General features: G+C 46.8%; 1 protein-coding gene across 2 annotated transcripts in view; it reads left to right on the forward strand.

Annotated features, from left to right (window-relative positions):
- The window catches only part of PMEPA1 (prostate transmembrane protein, androgen induced 1), a 101072-nt gene that overhangs the window by 72599 nt on the left and 11545 nt on the right, over positions 1–16928 (forward strand). For both annotated transcript variants that reach the window (XM_060230743.1, XM_060230742.1), the window contains exon 2: positions 10739–10893. In XM_060230743.1, coding sequence (XP_060086726.1) covers positions 10739–10893 — 155 coding nt within the window. The remainder of the gene's footprint in view (positions 1–10738; positions 10894–16928) is intronic.

The raw sequence follows: 16928 nt of genomic DNA on the forward strand, positions 1-16928 counted from the left end.
TCTCCAGCTGGCAGAGTTCAGCTCCCCAGGAGAAAATGGCTACTTTGAAGGGTGGGCTCTGTGGCATTGTACCATGCTGAGGCCTCTCTCTTCCCCAAACCCCTCCCTCTCCCAGATCCACCCCCAAAGACTCCCAAGTATTTTCTAACTATACAGCAGTTTGGGGAAGACATTTTTCAGAATGAAGTATGTCTGGGGCAGTGATACTGTGTATCCTTGGTGCCTGGTGGGCAACAAGTAGGAGGGCTTCTGGAATCTGGCCCCATTGATGGACCTCCTGATGGCACCATCAGGAGGCTGAGAGCCAGTTTGGTGTAGTGGTTAAGTGTGCAGACTCTTATCTGGAAGAACCAGGTTGGGTTCCCCACTCCTCCACTTGCAGCTGCTGGAATGGCCTTGGGTCAGCCATAGCTCTCACAGAGCTGTCATTGAAGGGGCAGCTTCTATGAAAGCTCTCTCAGCCCCACATACTTTACAGGGTGTCTGTTGTGGGGGATGAAGGTAAATTAGATTGCAAGCTGCTCTAAGACTCTGAGATTCAGAGTGAAGGGTGGGGTATAAATCCAGTATCATCCTCTTCTACCTAGATTTTGGCCACTGTGTGACACAGAGTGTTGGACGGACTGGATGGGCCATTTGCCTGATCCAACATGGCTTCTATTATGTTCTTATGGATATTACATCCCCAGTGACGCCTTTTCACAAGAATTGTAGGGCTACCTGCTGAACTAATACATTTTCATTTAATTCATAAATCCCTCTGCTTTGGTCATTGAGTCGGCTGGGTAGAACATTAACTTCAGCACCAGATCCTGTGGTTCTCTGAGTATCTGCTGAAGTTTAAAATGCAAATCATTATTTGATAGTTCAGATTTAAGATTATCCTATATAAAGGAACACATTACACAAATGCATGTGGTAGATAACATTATGCATTTTCCCCGTTAGATTGTAGGAAAAGGAACATTCTGAATCAAAGCTCTGGGTCATGCCCAGGTTGACAAACTCTAAGTTGGAAATTACCAGGACTTTGGGGGGGGGGTGGAGCCTGGGGGGGACCTCAGCAGGGTATGATCAGGACTTTTTTTTTAGCAGGAACGCTTAGTGCCAGGGTGTGGCCTAATATGCAAATGAGTTTCTGCTGGGCTTTTTCTAAAAAAAACCAAAACCCTGCATGAAAAATGGTGACACCAGGGGGTGTGGCCTAATATGCAAATGAGTTCCTTCAGGACTTTTTCTTCAAAAAAGGCCCTGGGTATAATGCTATAGAGTTCATCCTCCAAAGCAGCCATTTTCTCCAAGGGGAATTGGTCATTTGAAGATCAGTGGTAATAGCAGGAGATCTCCAGGTGCCACCTGGAGGTTGGCAGCCTTAGCCATGCCAGCCTCTGGATTCCTCCAGAAAGAAGTAATTCCTACTGCTTGTTCTCTCTCCCATTAGCTTAGTACAAACAATTAGCATCTATTTTCATCTGATGCATTTATCTTCTATCCTTATACCAACCAACACCAACAAACACTGGAAAATGTATAATCTGGAAACATCCATCTGGAATGAAATATTCTCTCCCCCAAAGGCTGTGTCTGTTCATTTTTTTTTCTTTTTAGCATTTCAATGGTTTAGTTAGCTGATTTATCAAACTTATGGCTCTTTTTCTGATCAAAAAGACACCGAAGATGGTGTCGAGGCAAATTTTGCAGCAATACCAATGTAATAAAAATAATGAACATAGCTGAAGCTTTTCATTGGCAGGTTAGGGAAGGATCTCTGTCTTGCTTTGGGCACCTCATTTTGCAAATCTTAACCATTTTTCTGTTGAAGGTGAAGGAGAGTATGCTTTTTCCAAATCGTAAGACTCCGACGGGTGCCACCCTCTTGGTGGGAACCAATGTTCCCTTTAAACTGCAGTCTTGTGAGCAAAAATTCTACTTTGTGAGCCACTGGCATTAACGTTGTGAGCTACTGCGTAAATTATTGTGCTCTGGGGCCATCCTTCCTGAGCTAAGACAGAAATGTATGAGCTGGAGGCCAAAACCTGTGAGCTGGCTCACACTAACTCAGCTTAGAGGGAACACTGGTGGGGACTTGGGGATCCCCTGGAATTACAGCTCATCTCCAGACTAAAGAGATCAGTTCCCTGGAGCAAATGGATGCTTTGGAGGGTGGACTCTGTGGCATTGTGCTCCACTGAGGTCCATGTCCTCCCCAGGCTCCATCCCCATATCTCCAGGGGTTTCTCAACATGGATCTGGCAACAGTACTCCAACTCCCATTCTCCACCGGTGGCTAGGGGGGACCTGGCTCGCTACATAATATATACATATATAGTTTCTGTGTGTGCACCCAGACGATGTCTGTGGGAACCCTTTCCTGCCCTGGCAGACAGTCAGTCATAAAACAGGGCTAGTTGAGAGAGAGAGGGTGGAGGGGGAAGTCAACCCATATCCATGGGGCTCTTGTGTGAACTTCTGCTGCTTCCCCCCCCCCCAGCCCACCCCCTGCATGACTCTCCCATCAGGCAGACGGTGGTGAATGGCCTCTCTCTGGCAGCGCGTGATATGACTGCCAAAAATGTGCCTGCCTGAACTCCACCCTTGAGGCTCTCAGTCTGTCTGCCAGAGTGCTTAAAGCTGTCTAGGACTCAGCCAACCATACCCAGGGCGAAAGCAGTTAACACAAGGACAAGGGGGCTGTTCTCTCTCCCCCCCTCCTCCATCCCCCAGTTGGGTTCCTGTTACCTTTAACCCTCATGGCTGCGATGAAACAAAAGGGCCCAGCACGCAATGCGTTTGGTGGCCTCTCGGCCTTTTGCTTAGGCGGGGAGGGGTTTTGTTACAAACTGAGCCCTTGAATGTCCCTCTCCCCCCTCCCGCTCCCCACCCCTAAAAGGGGCTAAACATTCAAATGAGGCCTGTGTGTGACCGGGCTTTGTCGTCCCTCTCCGTCCCCTCCAACCTTGATGCCAGCAGTGCCACGTTTTAGACATGTATCTCATTACAGTACAAAGGAAAGCTCTGCCTTTTTCTCTCCCCCTTCCTTCCCCCCCCTCCCCCGCCTTTTTTGGGGTTGTGGTGGTGAGGCGATTTAAAGGCCTCTGTTTATTTACAGGCCTTCCAGACAATCCCCAATGAGAGGCTGCGCCAGGGATATGGAGATGTGCAGAACAATATGTGCCCTATATGATACCCTCTCAATGGGGAGCAAGCGCATTCGCTTAAAGTGTTGAAAAGCCAGAGAGAGTGGGAAGCAGCCGGGGAGCTTACACTGTTGCTGGGCAAATTTCCCACTGCGTCCTTCAGCCCCCACTAAAATTGGGCTCCTACAAAGCTCTTGCTGGCGTCTTTAGTTGGGAAAGATGCCGGAGATGTAGAAGCAAATGAAGCGATGAACTCTCATATTATCGTAGATTGTGGCTCTTAGCTGTTGGTGGGCATCCCAGAATGAGGAAAGAAGGGGACCAGGGAAGTATTTGAGAGGTAATGCCTTTGCCAGTTTTCCTGCCCACATTACTGCTTGGGGGGTGGGGGTGGGGTGGAAGAACTTGGAGTCTGTAGATTCGAGTACTAAACTGATATCTCAACTACTGCCTTTCTGGAGAGCAGGGTTTAGTAACAGCGCCCCCCCCCACACACACACACATATACACATTTTCTAAATAGTGTGATCCAGAGCAAAACTGCACCCTTCTCTACGACTGGAATGGTGTTAATTCTGTTTTGGATTGCACTGTTAATGTGCTCTATGAAATCTGCTTTTGAATACAAAATTCAGCGGCCAGATGCTAGATAGGTCAGTAGGAACATTGCTTAGGACAGGACCCAAAGCAGTGGGCTCAAATTACAAGCAGGAAGGTACTGGTTGGATATTAGGGGAAAAGGTTTACAGTCAGAGTAGTTCAGAGGTGGAAACAGCTGCCTAGGAAGGTGGTGAGCTCCCTTTCATTGCAATATTCAAAAGGCAGCTGGATGGTTATTTGTCGGAGATGCTTTAGGCCAGGGGTTTCGAACTCATTTTGTTATGAGGGCCGAATCTGACATAAATGAGACCTTGCCAGGCCAGGCTTTGTGTGTACCTATTTAAGATTTGGTAGCAGAGAAATAAACTTTATAAAGGACACAGACAAACTCAATTGATATATATATATATATATATATATATATATATATATATATATATATATATATATATATATATATATATATATAAAAACTTAAAACATGCTTAAAGCATTAGCTGTTGATCTTAAAGGTGCTTTCTTTATCTCTCTCCCATGGGATCCAGGAAACTGGGCAAAAGAAACTGTATCTCTTCCTTCCCCAGGGGACCAGGAGGGAGAGAAGCCTCAGCCAATGGAAAGAGAGGCTTGGCTCAGTAGCTCTGCTGTGCAACTGAAAGAACCTGGAAAAGCAAGCTCTGCCTCCCCCCATTTCCTCCCCAAGGGAGGAGCCTCAGCCAATGGAGAAAACAGAGGTTTCGCTCTGTAGCTCCTGTGCAATTAAGCAAGCCTTGCAAAGCAAGCTGTAATGCAGAAGGAAGCAAGAGAGAGGAAGAAGGAAGCAGATGACAGCCGGTCACTTAGGGGCCTGATAGGAACCCCCTAGGGGCCTGATTCGGCCCCTGGGCCACATGTTTGACACCCTTGCTTTAGGCTGATCCTGCATGGAGCAGGAGGTGGGACTAGATGGTCTGTATGTCCCCTTCCACTCTTTGATTCTATTATTCTATCTTTACATATATGACATGTGAACCTCTATCAAGGTAGAGCAAGACCTCATGCTTGTGGTCAGCAAAACATATGGAGTTACTTTAGACTAAGGCCATATTCACAAGCTATAGAACACTCATATGATCTATGTACAGCGTACACTGGATTTCCCACCCCAGGGCTAGCAACCCTGCATATATATGACAGGCCAGACGAGGGAATATGTTAAAACTGAAATAATTAATGCAAAGTTAGGCAAGCAATTTATTATTATTTTTTACAAGGACCTGGTTCATAGTTACTGGAGTTCTTTGGGGTATCCTGGGAAGAGACTCAGGAAGTGTAACCCCGAGGCTCCTCCCAGGTCTGGCACAGGTCTTTGTGCTGGAGTAACTGGTGGGCCTTCCACATGCTTGCCATTTATATGCTTTCATTGGCACTTCACCATCTTGAGATGCCAGAAGGAAATTTCTCTGCTAATTTTACCTCCACTCCCTCCACCTTTTACCCAAGTTAGTGCTCTGTTGTCCTCCACGCAAGGAACTTCTTGTTTCTTGACTACAAACTATGGTAGATGAGAGCAGATTTTTGCAAAAAAAAAAAAATGGTTTCCATGGCTTTTACTCTGTTCATAGCTTGGATAAAAATAGTTAGCATTGCTGAGTGGCGTTTGAAGCCGTCTCTTGTGTTCTCTCCCCACCCCCACCTTACTTTGCCAATTTATCTTTGAGTTCTTCCTCTATTCCAGAAAGTGTTCCATTTGCTTAAAAGCTGAGGGACCACACATCAGGATTGACTGCCTCGGATTCCAGCTTTGAACCCAGTGGCTAGGAAAGTTCATTTTGTGTCTTAGCGTGCCAGGAAAACTAAGAACATAAGAGAAGCCATGCTGGATCAGGCCAATGGCCCATCTAGTCCAAAACTCTGTGTCACATAGTGGCAAAAACACCCAAGTGTCATCAGGAGGTCCACCAGTGGGGCCAGGACACTAAAAGCCCTCCTGCTGTAGCCCCCCAAGCACCAAGAATACAGAGCATCACTGCCCCAGACAGAGAGTTCCAACGATAAGCTGTGGCTAATAGCCAATGATGGACCTCTGCTCCATATGCTTGCTTATACAATCCCCTCTTGAAGCTGTCTATGTTTGTTCTAGCATTTTAGGAAACTGTATTAAATGTTCCTGTGCAGCCTCATCTGGAATACTGTGTACAGTTCTTCTGATCACCACATCTCAAAAAGGGCATTGCAGAGCTGAGAAAAGTATAACAGAGGGCAACCAAGACGATGGGGGAGTTGGGGCTAGGGTTGGCAGTAGCCCCTGGCAACCAGCAAGGGGTGAGGAGACTGAACAGGAGCAAGGAGAGGCTAGTATTGCTGGTGCCCTTACTTCCAGTGTGCACCAGAAGTAACATCATCCCATTGATGGTGACATGGAAGCACTCTGGCATTTGGTCAGAAACTCTATGGTGGAAGTCATTTTTATGCTTGTTTTATATGTCCCTCATTACTAGAAACATGATCACGTCCCTCTCCGTGCGCACTGAAAGTGACATCACGGTGTTCCTGGAGATAAAAGTCTAGGCTTCCATTTGCTACCAGTAAGTCTCCCACTGACCAGCTGATTGTAGGGCTGCCAAGCCCCCAGTCAGGGCTGGGGTTGCCTTGCCCGGGAGGTTCCCAACCTGCCAGCCCACAAGAGATACCATAGAGTTTTTCCCTCCCAAATGGCTAGAGTGTCCAAGAAAACCACAGAGTTTTTGTGGAAACGTCTAGAGTGGCCACGTGGGAACATTGCCGGCGCGATGACATCACTTCCGAGTGATGTCATTGCATCATGCACAAAAGTCCCCCGCTGCGGGAAGCAGCAAGGCTGGCAACCCTAGCTGATTGGCATTGGGGGTAAGGCCCCTGCAGTGGGGGTTCTCCAACCCCCAGCAAGGTCTGGCAACCCTGAGAAAAGGCTCAAGAATCTGGGACTATTCAGGATAGGAAAGAGATGGCTAAGGGGGAATGTGATAGAAGTTTGTAAAATTATGCTGGGGTGGAGAGAGTTGACAGAGAGAAATGTTTCTCCCTCTCCTAAAATACTAGAACTTGAGGGCATTCAATAAAGCTGATGGGCAGTAGGTTCAGGACAGATGCAAGGAAATTCTTTTTTACACAGAGAGTGATTAAAATGTGGAATTTGCTGCCAGGAGATGTAGTGATGGCCACAGGAATAAACAGCTTTAAAAGAGGATTAGACAGATGCACAGAGGATAGGTCTGTCAGTGGCTACTAGTCATGGAGGTAACTAATGGGAACTTCCATATTCAGAGGCACCAAACTGAATCCCAGAGCCAGGAGTCAACATCAGGGGAAAGCTTCAGCCTCTATGCCCTGTTGTTGGACCTCCAAGGGAACTGGTTGGCCACTGTGTGAGACAGGATGCTGAACTAAATGGACCCCTGGTCTGATCCAGCAGAGCTCTTCTTACGTCCCTTGGAAACCTGAATATTTGGTTTTCACCACCAAACTCTCCCCTACACACACAAACACACACAGCCATTGGCTAGGATGCTGTGATGTCATGGAATTCTAATAAACTTGCTAACAGGGTTGAATGTTGCATATCAACTTGAACTGGTTTGTTAGTTCTCTAGCTGTGGTAGTACTAGACTATGCCCTATTCACGTTACAGCAAATTAAATACAATCAATGTACAGTGTGGATGTATTTTCTTTATTGAAGCATTGAGTCATTCACATGTTACACTCAACACATGTACCACTGAATGTGTGATTTAAACCTCACACTGCCACTGGCTTCATTTGTAAAGTAAACCCACGCTGGCTGTTTCATACAAACAGCCTCTGTCCACAGCCCTCGGGAGATTTCTAGGGCAGAGCTTAAGGAGAGTCGCATCTGACCTGGACATGACATCAGTTCTGAATGACTTTCTAGAAATTTCCCCAAATTTATGGCAAAAGCCACATCAGCCCTGTGGTGCGGAGTGATAAAGCTGCAGTACTGCAGCCCGAGCTCTCTGCTTACAACCTGAGCTCGATCCTGGCGAAAGCTGGGTTCAGGTAGCCAGCTCAAGGTTGACTCAATCTTCCATCCTTCCGAAGTCAGTAAAATGAGTACCCAGCTTGCTGGGGATAGAATGCAGATGGACTGGGGAAGGCATTTGCAAACCACTCTGTAAAAAGTCTGCTGTAAAAACGTCGTGATGCGACGTCACCCTAGAGTCAAAAATGACTGGTGCTTGCACAGGGGACTACCTTTACTTATGGCAAAAGTCATAGGGATTGGGGCGGGGAGGTTCCTAGAATGTAACCTGACAGTTATATCACTTTGGGGTCTGACAGCCCCTCCCTTTCCACCCCCCTGCTTACAAAAATCAGTAGCAGCAGGGAATATCCTGCTGGAAGTGGACAAATGGTGACCTAAAGGATGACTGTGCGCACTGTGACATCCGAACAGGGCTATTATCTTTTCATAAGATAGTGCTGAGAAAGTTTTGTGGTGCTTTCCAGGTGCCCACTGTCACACAACCAGTCTGAATCACTCCACTGAAGGTCCAAAAGAATATTCACGTCCCTGCCCTGTGAACGACACGCTGTCCCCCGTGGCTACATACCAAGGATAGCCCACAATGTACCACAACACACACCCCTTCACAGCTCTCCCCTCCTGTAAGACAGCTGTGCCAGTGAAAACTCAGTTACCGTTTCTGAGGCTAAACCCTGTCTCCAGATTGCGGCCTTGGCCGTTTCCCAGCTAAGTCCCCTGAGCCTGGCTTAATAGCCGACATGAGGGAAACCCGTACCATCCCCTACCTGAGGTGAGCCTCTGTGTTTGGCAGCGTTAATCTCTTGGCCCACAGACAGGCAAGAGTTTTGCCGGAGTGGGGTTTGAGACGTCTGCTCACAGAATAGATCCTGTCAGGGCAAGAGCCGTTTGGGAATATAATCGTTTTGGAGGGCAGCCATGCCAGTCTCAGTAGAACAGCTAGATTGGAGTCCAGTAGCACCTCAGAGACCAAGACGTTTTTCAGAGTATGGGCTTTTGAAGAGCCCCTTTGGAGCTTTGAATCTTGAATGCTCACCCCCAGAAAAACTTATTGGTCTCTGAGGTGCTTCTGGGCTCAAGCCTTGGAAATAATAATCTCTATCAAACGACAGGGGGTTATGCCTACAGGGTCAAATCCTCGCCTTCTCAATGCACGCCACCCTCCTGAAGCGATTGCGAAACTGTATCCTACTGATCACAGCAGCGTACCCGCAGGACATCTCTGTTTCCTCCAGCTAAACTGAAATTAAGCCGGTTGTTTCTTTCTCGTTTGGCTTGAGTGGTTTGCATCCCCTCCCCACCCCCTCTTTATTGCAATGCATTTTGGTGCCAGCTCCAGCCATTCAAGCTACCGCTGCCAGCTGGCTGAGTGGAGCACCGAATTAAATTACGTCTGGAAGTCTGGTACGTGGATGCCACTGGGAATGGATTGGAATCAGCGAAGGTTAAGAAAAGCCCAAGTGGGTTTTTTTGTTTTGTTTTGCTTCCCACCCACCTCTTTCCAACAGAAGGGCAAGACTTTGGTATTAATCAGCTGTGTGTCATCCAATGGCTTTGCTGAGCACACGAGGAAGTAGGGTTGCCAGGTCTGTGTTGGAAAATACATGGAGACTTTGGGGGTGGAGCCAGGGGAGGGTGGAGTTTGGGAAGGGGAGGGGCCTCAGCCTGGTACAATGCTAAAGAATCCACCCTTCAAAGCAGCCATTTTCCCCAGGGGAGCTGATCTCTGTCAGCTGGAGATCAGTTGTAACAGCGGGAGATCTCCACCTGGAGGCTGGTAACTATGAAGGAGGGTTTGTGACCAGAGGGGGGCGATGGAGTGGGGGCTGTGGGACTCATAGAGCATGACACAGAAGACTTCTTTAGAGTTGACAAACATATCCCAAAGAGAAAGTCTGGAGGTCGACCTGAGCGTCAGTTGGTGGTAGGGTTGCCAAGTCCAATTCAAGAAATATCTGGGGACTTTGGGGGTGGAGCCAGGAGACATTGGGGGCGGAGATAAAGCAAGGGTGTGACAAGCATAATTGAACTTCAAGGGAGTTCTGGCCATCACATTTAAAGGGACTGCACATCTTTTTAAATGCCTTCCTTCCATAGGAAATAATGAAGGATAGGGGCACCTTCTTTTGGGGTTCCTAGAATTGGACCCCCTGGTCCAATCTTTTTGAAACTTGGGAGGTATTTTGGGGAGAGGCACTAGATGCTATACTGAAAATTTGGTGCCTCTATCTCAAAAAACAGCCCCCCCCCAGAGCCCCTGATACCCGCGGATCAATTCCCCATAATTCCCTATGGGAATCATTCATGGAGGTGCATGATAGCTGTGGGGGCGGGGCTTCCCCTGCCGGCCAGCTGGCTGGGGCAGGGGGGGAAGCCTGTAAAAAGGGGGGAAGCCTGAAAAAAGTTTCAGTGTGACTAGGCTAAAAGTTGGTGTCGGGGGAAGCTCGAAGTTCTTCCTCTTTCTTTTGGGGGCTCAGGTCTCGGACATGGGCCAAGGCCTGTTGAGCCAATCTGTTCAGTACTTGGTTGCGGAATCAAAATAAAAGCCGGGACTAGCTGTTACTCTTTTAAATGTTTTTAACATGTTACTGTTTATATTTGTTAAATTGGTTTTTATGTAGTAGTTTTATTGATATGTAAGCTGCCCTGGGCCTGCTTTGGTGGGGAGGGAGGGGGATATAAATCTAAGAAATAAATAAGTAAAATAATAAAATTAGTAGCTGAGGAGTTTGTCAGAACAGAGTTGGTCCCTGGCTAGTTTATAGGCCTTGTTGGCTATTTGTCTCAAATCTACATCTCATAGCCCAGATGTCTGGAGGTTCTTTGGGCTTGGACATTCGAATCTCCCATTCAAAGTGCTGTGTTGATGAATCTCCATTTGCTTTGCGTAGCTGCTTCACTGCAAAATACTATTGAGTGCCTTTTCTTAACCCGGGTTGTTCAAAATTGGGTGACTCCCCCTTCTCTTACTCTTGCAGCCGAGTTGGAGTTTGTACAGATAATCATAATCGTGGTGGTGATGATGGTGATGGTGGTGGTCATCACGTGTCTGCTGAACCACTACAAGCTCTCTGCACGGTCCTTCATCAATCGGCACAGCCAAGGGCGGAGGAGAGAGGAGAACCTGTCATCAGTAAGTAGTCTGCGCGGCTTGTCTCTTTTGGCATCCCCTGAGTCTCTTCCAATTGTTCACTGTTTGCATGCTGCTCACTGACTGCTTTTACAACACTAGAAGGGGCAAGAAATTCTGGTTTCTTTGGAGTAGGGCAAGGGTGGCCAAGGTGTAGCTCAGGAGCCACATGTGGCTCTTTCAGAAATATTGTGTGGCTCTATTGGGCAGTTTGAAGAAGGCATTTGTCTCTTTAAATCACTTATCCAAGCCAAGCCAGTTGGCAGTTTGGAGAATGCGTTAAAAGTTAAAGTTGCTTTCTTTCCACCTCTCTCTCCCTCTATGTTCCTTCCTTCCTTCCTTCCTTCCTTCCTTCCTTCCTTCCTTCCTTCCTTCCTTCCTTCCTTCCTTCCTTCCTTCCTTCCTTCCTTCCTTCCTTCCTTCCTTCCTTCCTTCCTTCATCTGTCTTGCAGCTCTCAGACATCCGATGTACATGTCTTGCAAATCTCAAATATCTGATGTTCATGTCTTGCAAATCTCAAACATCTGACATTTATTCTATATGGCTCTTACGTTAAGCAAGTTTGCCAACAGGTTAGGGTTTCCAGCCTGCAGGTGGTGGCTGGCGATCTCCTGGAATCCTAGTGTGTTGCCCTGATGTGGTGACATCACTTCCAGCTTTGTACCAGAACTGATATTATGCTGTCAGTGCAACACCAGTTCCCCCTCCCCTTTTGTTCTCATTGCTCTCCTGAGCAGGAACCGCAGGGGTCAGGGCAGGAGATGTTCCATTATAGCAAGAGCCCTCGTTCTTACTAAAATAAAGAGGATCCTTGTGGCACTTTTAGTACTAGCATTCTTCCAGCATGAGTTTTCATGGACTCCATTCGGTGCAGTGAGTGGATCCTTGCTCTGCACTCATTGCATCTGAAGAAGACTGCAGATTTATACCCTGCCCTTCTCTCTGAATCAGAGACTCAAAGCAGCTTACAATCTCCTATAACTTCTCCCCCCACAACAGACAGCCTGTGAGGTGGGTGGGGCTGAGAGGGCTCTCTCAGCTGCTGCCCTTTCAAGGACAACTCCTGCAAGAGCCCGTATGCAGTGGGCGGCATACAAACGTAAGGTAAATAAATAAATAAAAAGAGCTGTGGCTGATCCAAAGCTATTCCAGCAGCTGTAAGCGGAGGAGTGGGGAATCAAACCCAGTTCTCCCAGATAAGAATTTGCACACTTAACCACCACACCAAACTGGCTCTGGTCCATGGACGCTTCTGTGAGAATAAACACTGTTAGTCTTGAATACACCATTGGGCGAGGGGAAGATTGCCACAACAGACCACAAAAAAGTATGGGATTATCACACTGCTGCTTGCAGCCACTCTTCTCACTGGGGTGATCGATGAAATCCTTGATGGGACCGGCTTTCAACACATGGGCATATATGAGGAGAAATGGGCCTGCATGGTATCCCGAATTATGAAAGGCCTCCAGGCACTCAGGGAGAAATGTGTATTGTTCGTCAGTTCTTTGCGTTCCAGCATTAACTAAAAAGGGGGTTCCAGTATTTGGTCCCGCTATTAACTAAGAATAGGGGAAGGCTCAGAATGTGGACTTTCCAAAGTATGTCTTATTCCCAGCTAGATATGAGTCCCGTAGCATGTTAGAGACCAACAAGATTTTCAGGGTATGAGCTTTCGAGAGTCAAGATCCCTCACTTCATCAGATGCAAACCTTTGACTCTCAAAATCTCATACTCTGAAAATGCTGGTTTCTTAAGATGCTGCTAGACTTGCATCTAGTTATGGCCTCATGGCACAGAGTGGTAAAGTTGCGGTACTGCAGTCAGCGGTTTCTGCTCACAACCTGAGTTTGATCCCGGCAGAAGCTGGGTTCAGGTAGCCGGCTCAAGGTTGACGCAGCCTTCCATCCTTCCGAGGTCAGTAAAATGAGTACCCAGCTTGCTGAGGGGGGGGGGAGTGTAGATGACTGGGGAAGCCAATGGCAAACCACCCCATAAAAAGTCTGCCATGAAAATGTCATGATGCAATGTCACCCCAGAGTCGGAAACAACTGGTGCTTGCACAGGGGACTACCTTTAGACTTGCATCTAACTCTACTGTATCAGTATGGCTTACCCTCTGAAACTTATTTCCAGCAGGGTATGTTGTGAACAGATAGAGTATTTGTCGTTGTTTTTCCCGGGTACTGACGGCTAGAGATGATCCTAATGCTGGAGCTTACCTTCCAGCTGTGTCTCGTTGGTGATACAGAAACACACTATGCACCAAGAAAATACGATATTATGTAAATTTTCTATCTTGAAGCACTAAAAAGGTATATTTATCAAGTCCTTTTACAATGTGCACACATATGACTGTATAACAATTACAATAGCCACGTTCCGAGGTTCATGCAGGCGCAACATCTGCTTAAGACCTCGTGCTCTAACACTCCTTTGTAAATTTCAGTGACAATGTCCGAAGTAGCATCTTAGTCAATGTTGATCCCCAGAGCCATGCACCTTGAGGAATGTCAACAAAAGTTCACACAAAGAGAGAAAGAGAACTCGCCTCTTCCAGAACTTAAGGTGGTTTTGGTGCTTTTTGGTCTCTCATACAAATCATTTCTAAGGGAGCCACAGATAACACCTTCTTATGCATGGATCAACGCAATCTCTTGGAAGTTCTGCACCCAGAACCTAGTGCATAGTCTCTTTCTGTATTACTTACACCAAAGCCTGTTTGTATTGTTTGTCTCGTTCAGCGGTGGAATTCTAACAGGAACTTCTTTGCATACTAGGCCACACCCCTATGATGTAGCCAATCCTCCTGGGGCTTACAAAAAAGAGCCTTGTAAACTCTTGGAGGATTGGCTACATCAGGGGGTGTGTGGCCTTATATGCAAAGCAGCTCCTGCTAGAATTCCACCCCGGTCTTGTTGGTGGGCACAATATATTGGGAGGGGGAAGAGGCTGAGTTAGTACAGTTGCCTCTGGATCAGTTGTGCTGGGAAGACCCACTCAACTGGCTCTGTTTCCCATATTTCTACTATTGATGTGCCATATGCGGCTGCACTGTAGGGAAATAGTATCTATGGAAAAAGGGAAAGGCCTGTAATCTATTGTTGGGAAAGAGGAGCGTTAAAAGAATGCTAAGTCCTTGTTTCAGTGGTCTCTGGAGGGCATGGCTGAGGCCAAAGAATCTCATCCTTGTGGCCTCGGACAGGCAGCAGAAAATGATGGGTAGAGTCTTGAGGAGTTGCAGGTGACAAATGCCATTTTTATTTGCTTAATCTATGCTCTGCCTATAGTACTGCCAATAGATCCAAGTGGGCAGCCGTGTTGGTCTGAAGCAATAGAACAAAGCAGTGCACCTTTAAGACCAACTAAGTTTTATTCAGAATGCAAGCTTTCGTATGCTCTAAGCAGACTTCATCAGACAAGATTGCAACGGCAAGCTTAGAGCATACGAAAGCTTGCATTCTGAATATAGGCAGAGCATAGATTAAGCAAATAAAAATGGCATTTGTCACCTGCAACTCCTCAAGACTCTACCCATCATTTTCTGCATCCCGTCTACTGCTTTGCTCTATAGTATTGTCAGTTCAGTCAGCTCTTAAGTAAGCAGGAGCAGTTTATTCAAGAAGAAAGTCACAACAACACAGGCAACTCAACTCAATATATGCACAATGGCTGAGTAAAACACTCCCCCTTTGGTAGGCGGCAGTCCCTCCTATTGGTTTCTCCAGGAGCCGTCATTTGCATTTCCTGTAAAAAATGCCTCGTGTCCTGACTGGCCAGTTCTGAGGCGTCAGGATCCTGAAGGGTAATGAAGGCATTCTTCAAGGTCAGGCCCAGTTCAGTGGTAGGAACTATAATACATAACCCTGCCTCTCCCCGATGAGGACTCAAAGTGGCATTTTCATCATTGCCCTCTCCTCTATTTTATTCTCACAACAACCCTGTGAGGTAGGTTAGGCAGAGACTTGTGTGACTGGCCCAGGGTCACCCATCCCACTGGGGATTTGAACCTGGATCTCACATGTAAAAAAGGCTGCCTGGAAAGAGAAAACCAGCTCATCAGGGATCAGTGCTCAACCTTGCTATTTTTACAGATGAAGAATATTCAGAAATGTGATTTCTGCCTTCCTTCAGAATGTGCTCTTTCACACATCTTTCCCATTTGTTTGATTTCAAATGCAGCACCATCAGTAGAATGCACTGCCAAAGTACTCTGCATCAATCAAAAACTTCACAACTCAAAGAGTTACATCTTGATTGTTTCTTTGGGGGGGGGGTTGCTCCCCCACCTTTCAGCAAGCGCTGACAATTACATTAGGTTTTGGTGCTTTTTCCCCCCGTGTAAAGGGTGGTAAAGCTCCCCCTAGTGCACAAAACCAAAACTGCAGATCCAGCCACACTTTACTTATCAACACTTGTCCTGGGCCCGACCTGGATAGTCCATATCTTCCTGTCAGATCACAAAAACTAAGCAGGGTCAGCCCTGGTTAGTATTGGGTGGGAGGACCACCAAGGAAGAAGAAAATGATTGTAGATTTATACCCCGCCCTTCTCTCTGAATCAGAGACTCAGTGGCTTACAATCTCCTATATCTTCTCCCCCCACAACAGACACACTGCGAGGTGGGTGGGGCTAAGAAGGCTCTCACAGCAGCTGCCCTTTCAAGGACAACTCCTGCGAGAGCTATGGCTAACCCAAGGCCATTCCAGCAGGTGCAAGTGGAGGAATGGGAAATCAAACCCCTTTCTTCCAGATAAGAGTCCGCACACTTAACCACTACACCAAACTGGCTCTCCAGGAAGTCCAGGGTTTTGATGCAGTGGCAGACAAGGGGAGACACCACTGAATGTCTCTTTCCTCAAAAAACCTTACTGTGCTGTGTAGCTTTATGGCAAAAAAAAAAAGGTACATATTTATTAATTTGTTTTTGTTACGGGACCAGCTTGCCTTTGAGCTCTGTGTTCTCCACAAATAGTCAGTGGCCACAGCCATTCCATTTTGCATTGACACATACATCATCTAAAAAGTTAAGATCCACATTTGCTTTTGTTTTCCTCTTCTGTCCCTTTCACCTTCCATGCAATATGTATTTTATCGTAGAAGTTACTTGGGATTATAAATTGCCTTGAATGCAATGGCAAAAAGGTATAATAGAAATGTATTCAATAAGTTAAAATAATGTGCTCCATGAACAAGGGTTTGAGATTTTTCTGGTATTCTATTTTAGGGTCTGCATGCTTTCCGCCCGCCCCCCCCCCCCCATTCTTCTTTTAGATGTGTACAAATATCAAATGTAGGAACTTGACAAGCAGCCAGCACCCTTGATAAGGAACACAGCCTTCAGACTGGCTTGCAAACTTTTGCATCAGACGAGATTTTTCTCCAGTACATCATGTTATGTCTTTGCACATTGTAACGCTGTAGGGGGATTGGCACACTGGCATCTCCTAAAAGTCTGGCATGCAACAGTTTGTTTTTTTCCTTTTGGCAGAAAACTATATACCTGGATAGATGGATGCAGGGCTTTTTTTATAGCAGGAACTCCTATTTGGCCATGTATCCCACTGATGTAGCCAATCCTCCTGGCGCTTACAGTAGGGCCTGTACAAAGAGCCCTGTAAGCTCTTGGAGGAGTGGCCTATATCAGGGATGTGTGGCCTAATATGCAAAGAAGTTCCTACTACAAAAAAGCCCTGGACAGATGTATACATACACATATATGAAAGCTGGTGTGGTGTTAGCAGTTAGAGTGTCAGACTAGGATCAGGAAGAGCCGGGTTTGAATCCTCACTCTGCTATAGGTTACTGGGTGACCTTGGTCCGGTCACACACACTCAGCCTAACCTACTTCACAGGGCGGTTGTGAGGATATAAAATAGGGGAGAATAATGTAAGCAGCTTTGGGTGCCCACTGGGGAGAGCGTCAGGATGCCCTTACCTGGATGGTCCAAGCTAGCCTGATGTCATTATATCTCACAAGCTAAGCAGGGTCGGCCTTGATCAGTATTTGTATGGGAGACTTCCCAAGAAATCCAGG

Source organism: Heteronotia binoei, chromosome 2 (assembly GCF_032191835.1).
Source record: "Heteronotia binoei isolate CCM8104 ecotype False Entrance Well chromosome 2, APGP_CSIRO_Hbin_v1, whole genome shotgun sequence".
NCBI classification, from domain to species: Eukaryota; Metazoa; Chordata; class Lepidosauria; order Squamata; family Gekkonidae; genus Heteronotia; species Heteronotia binoei.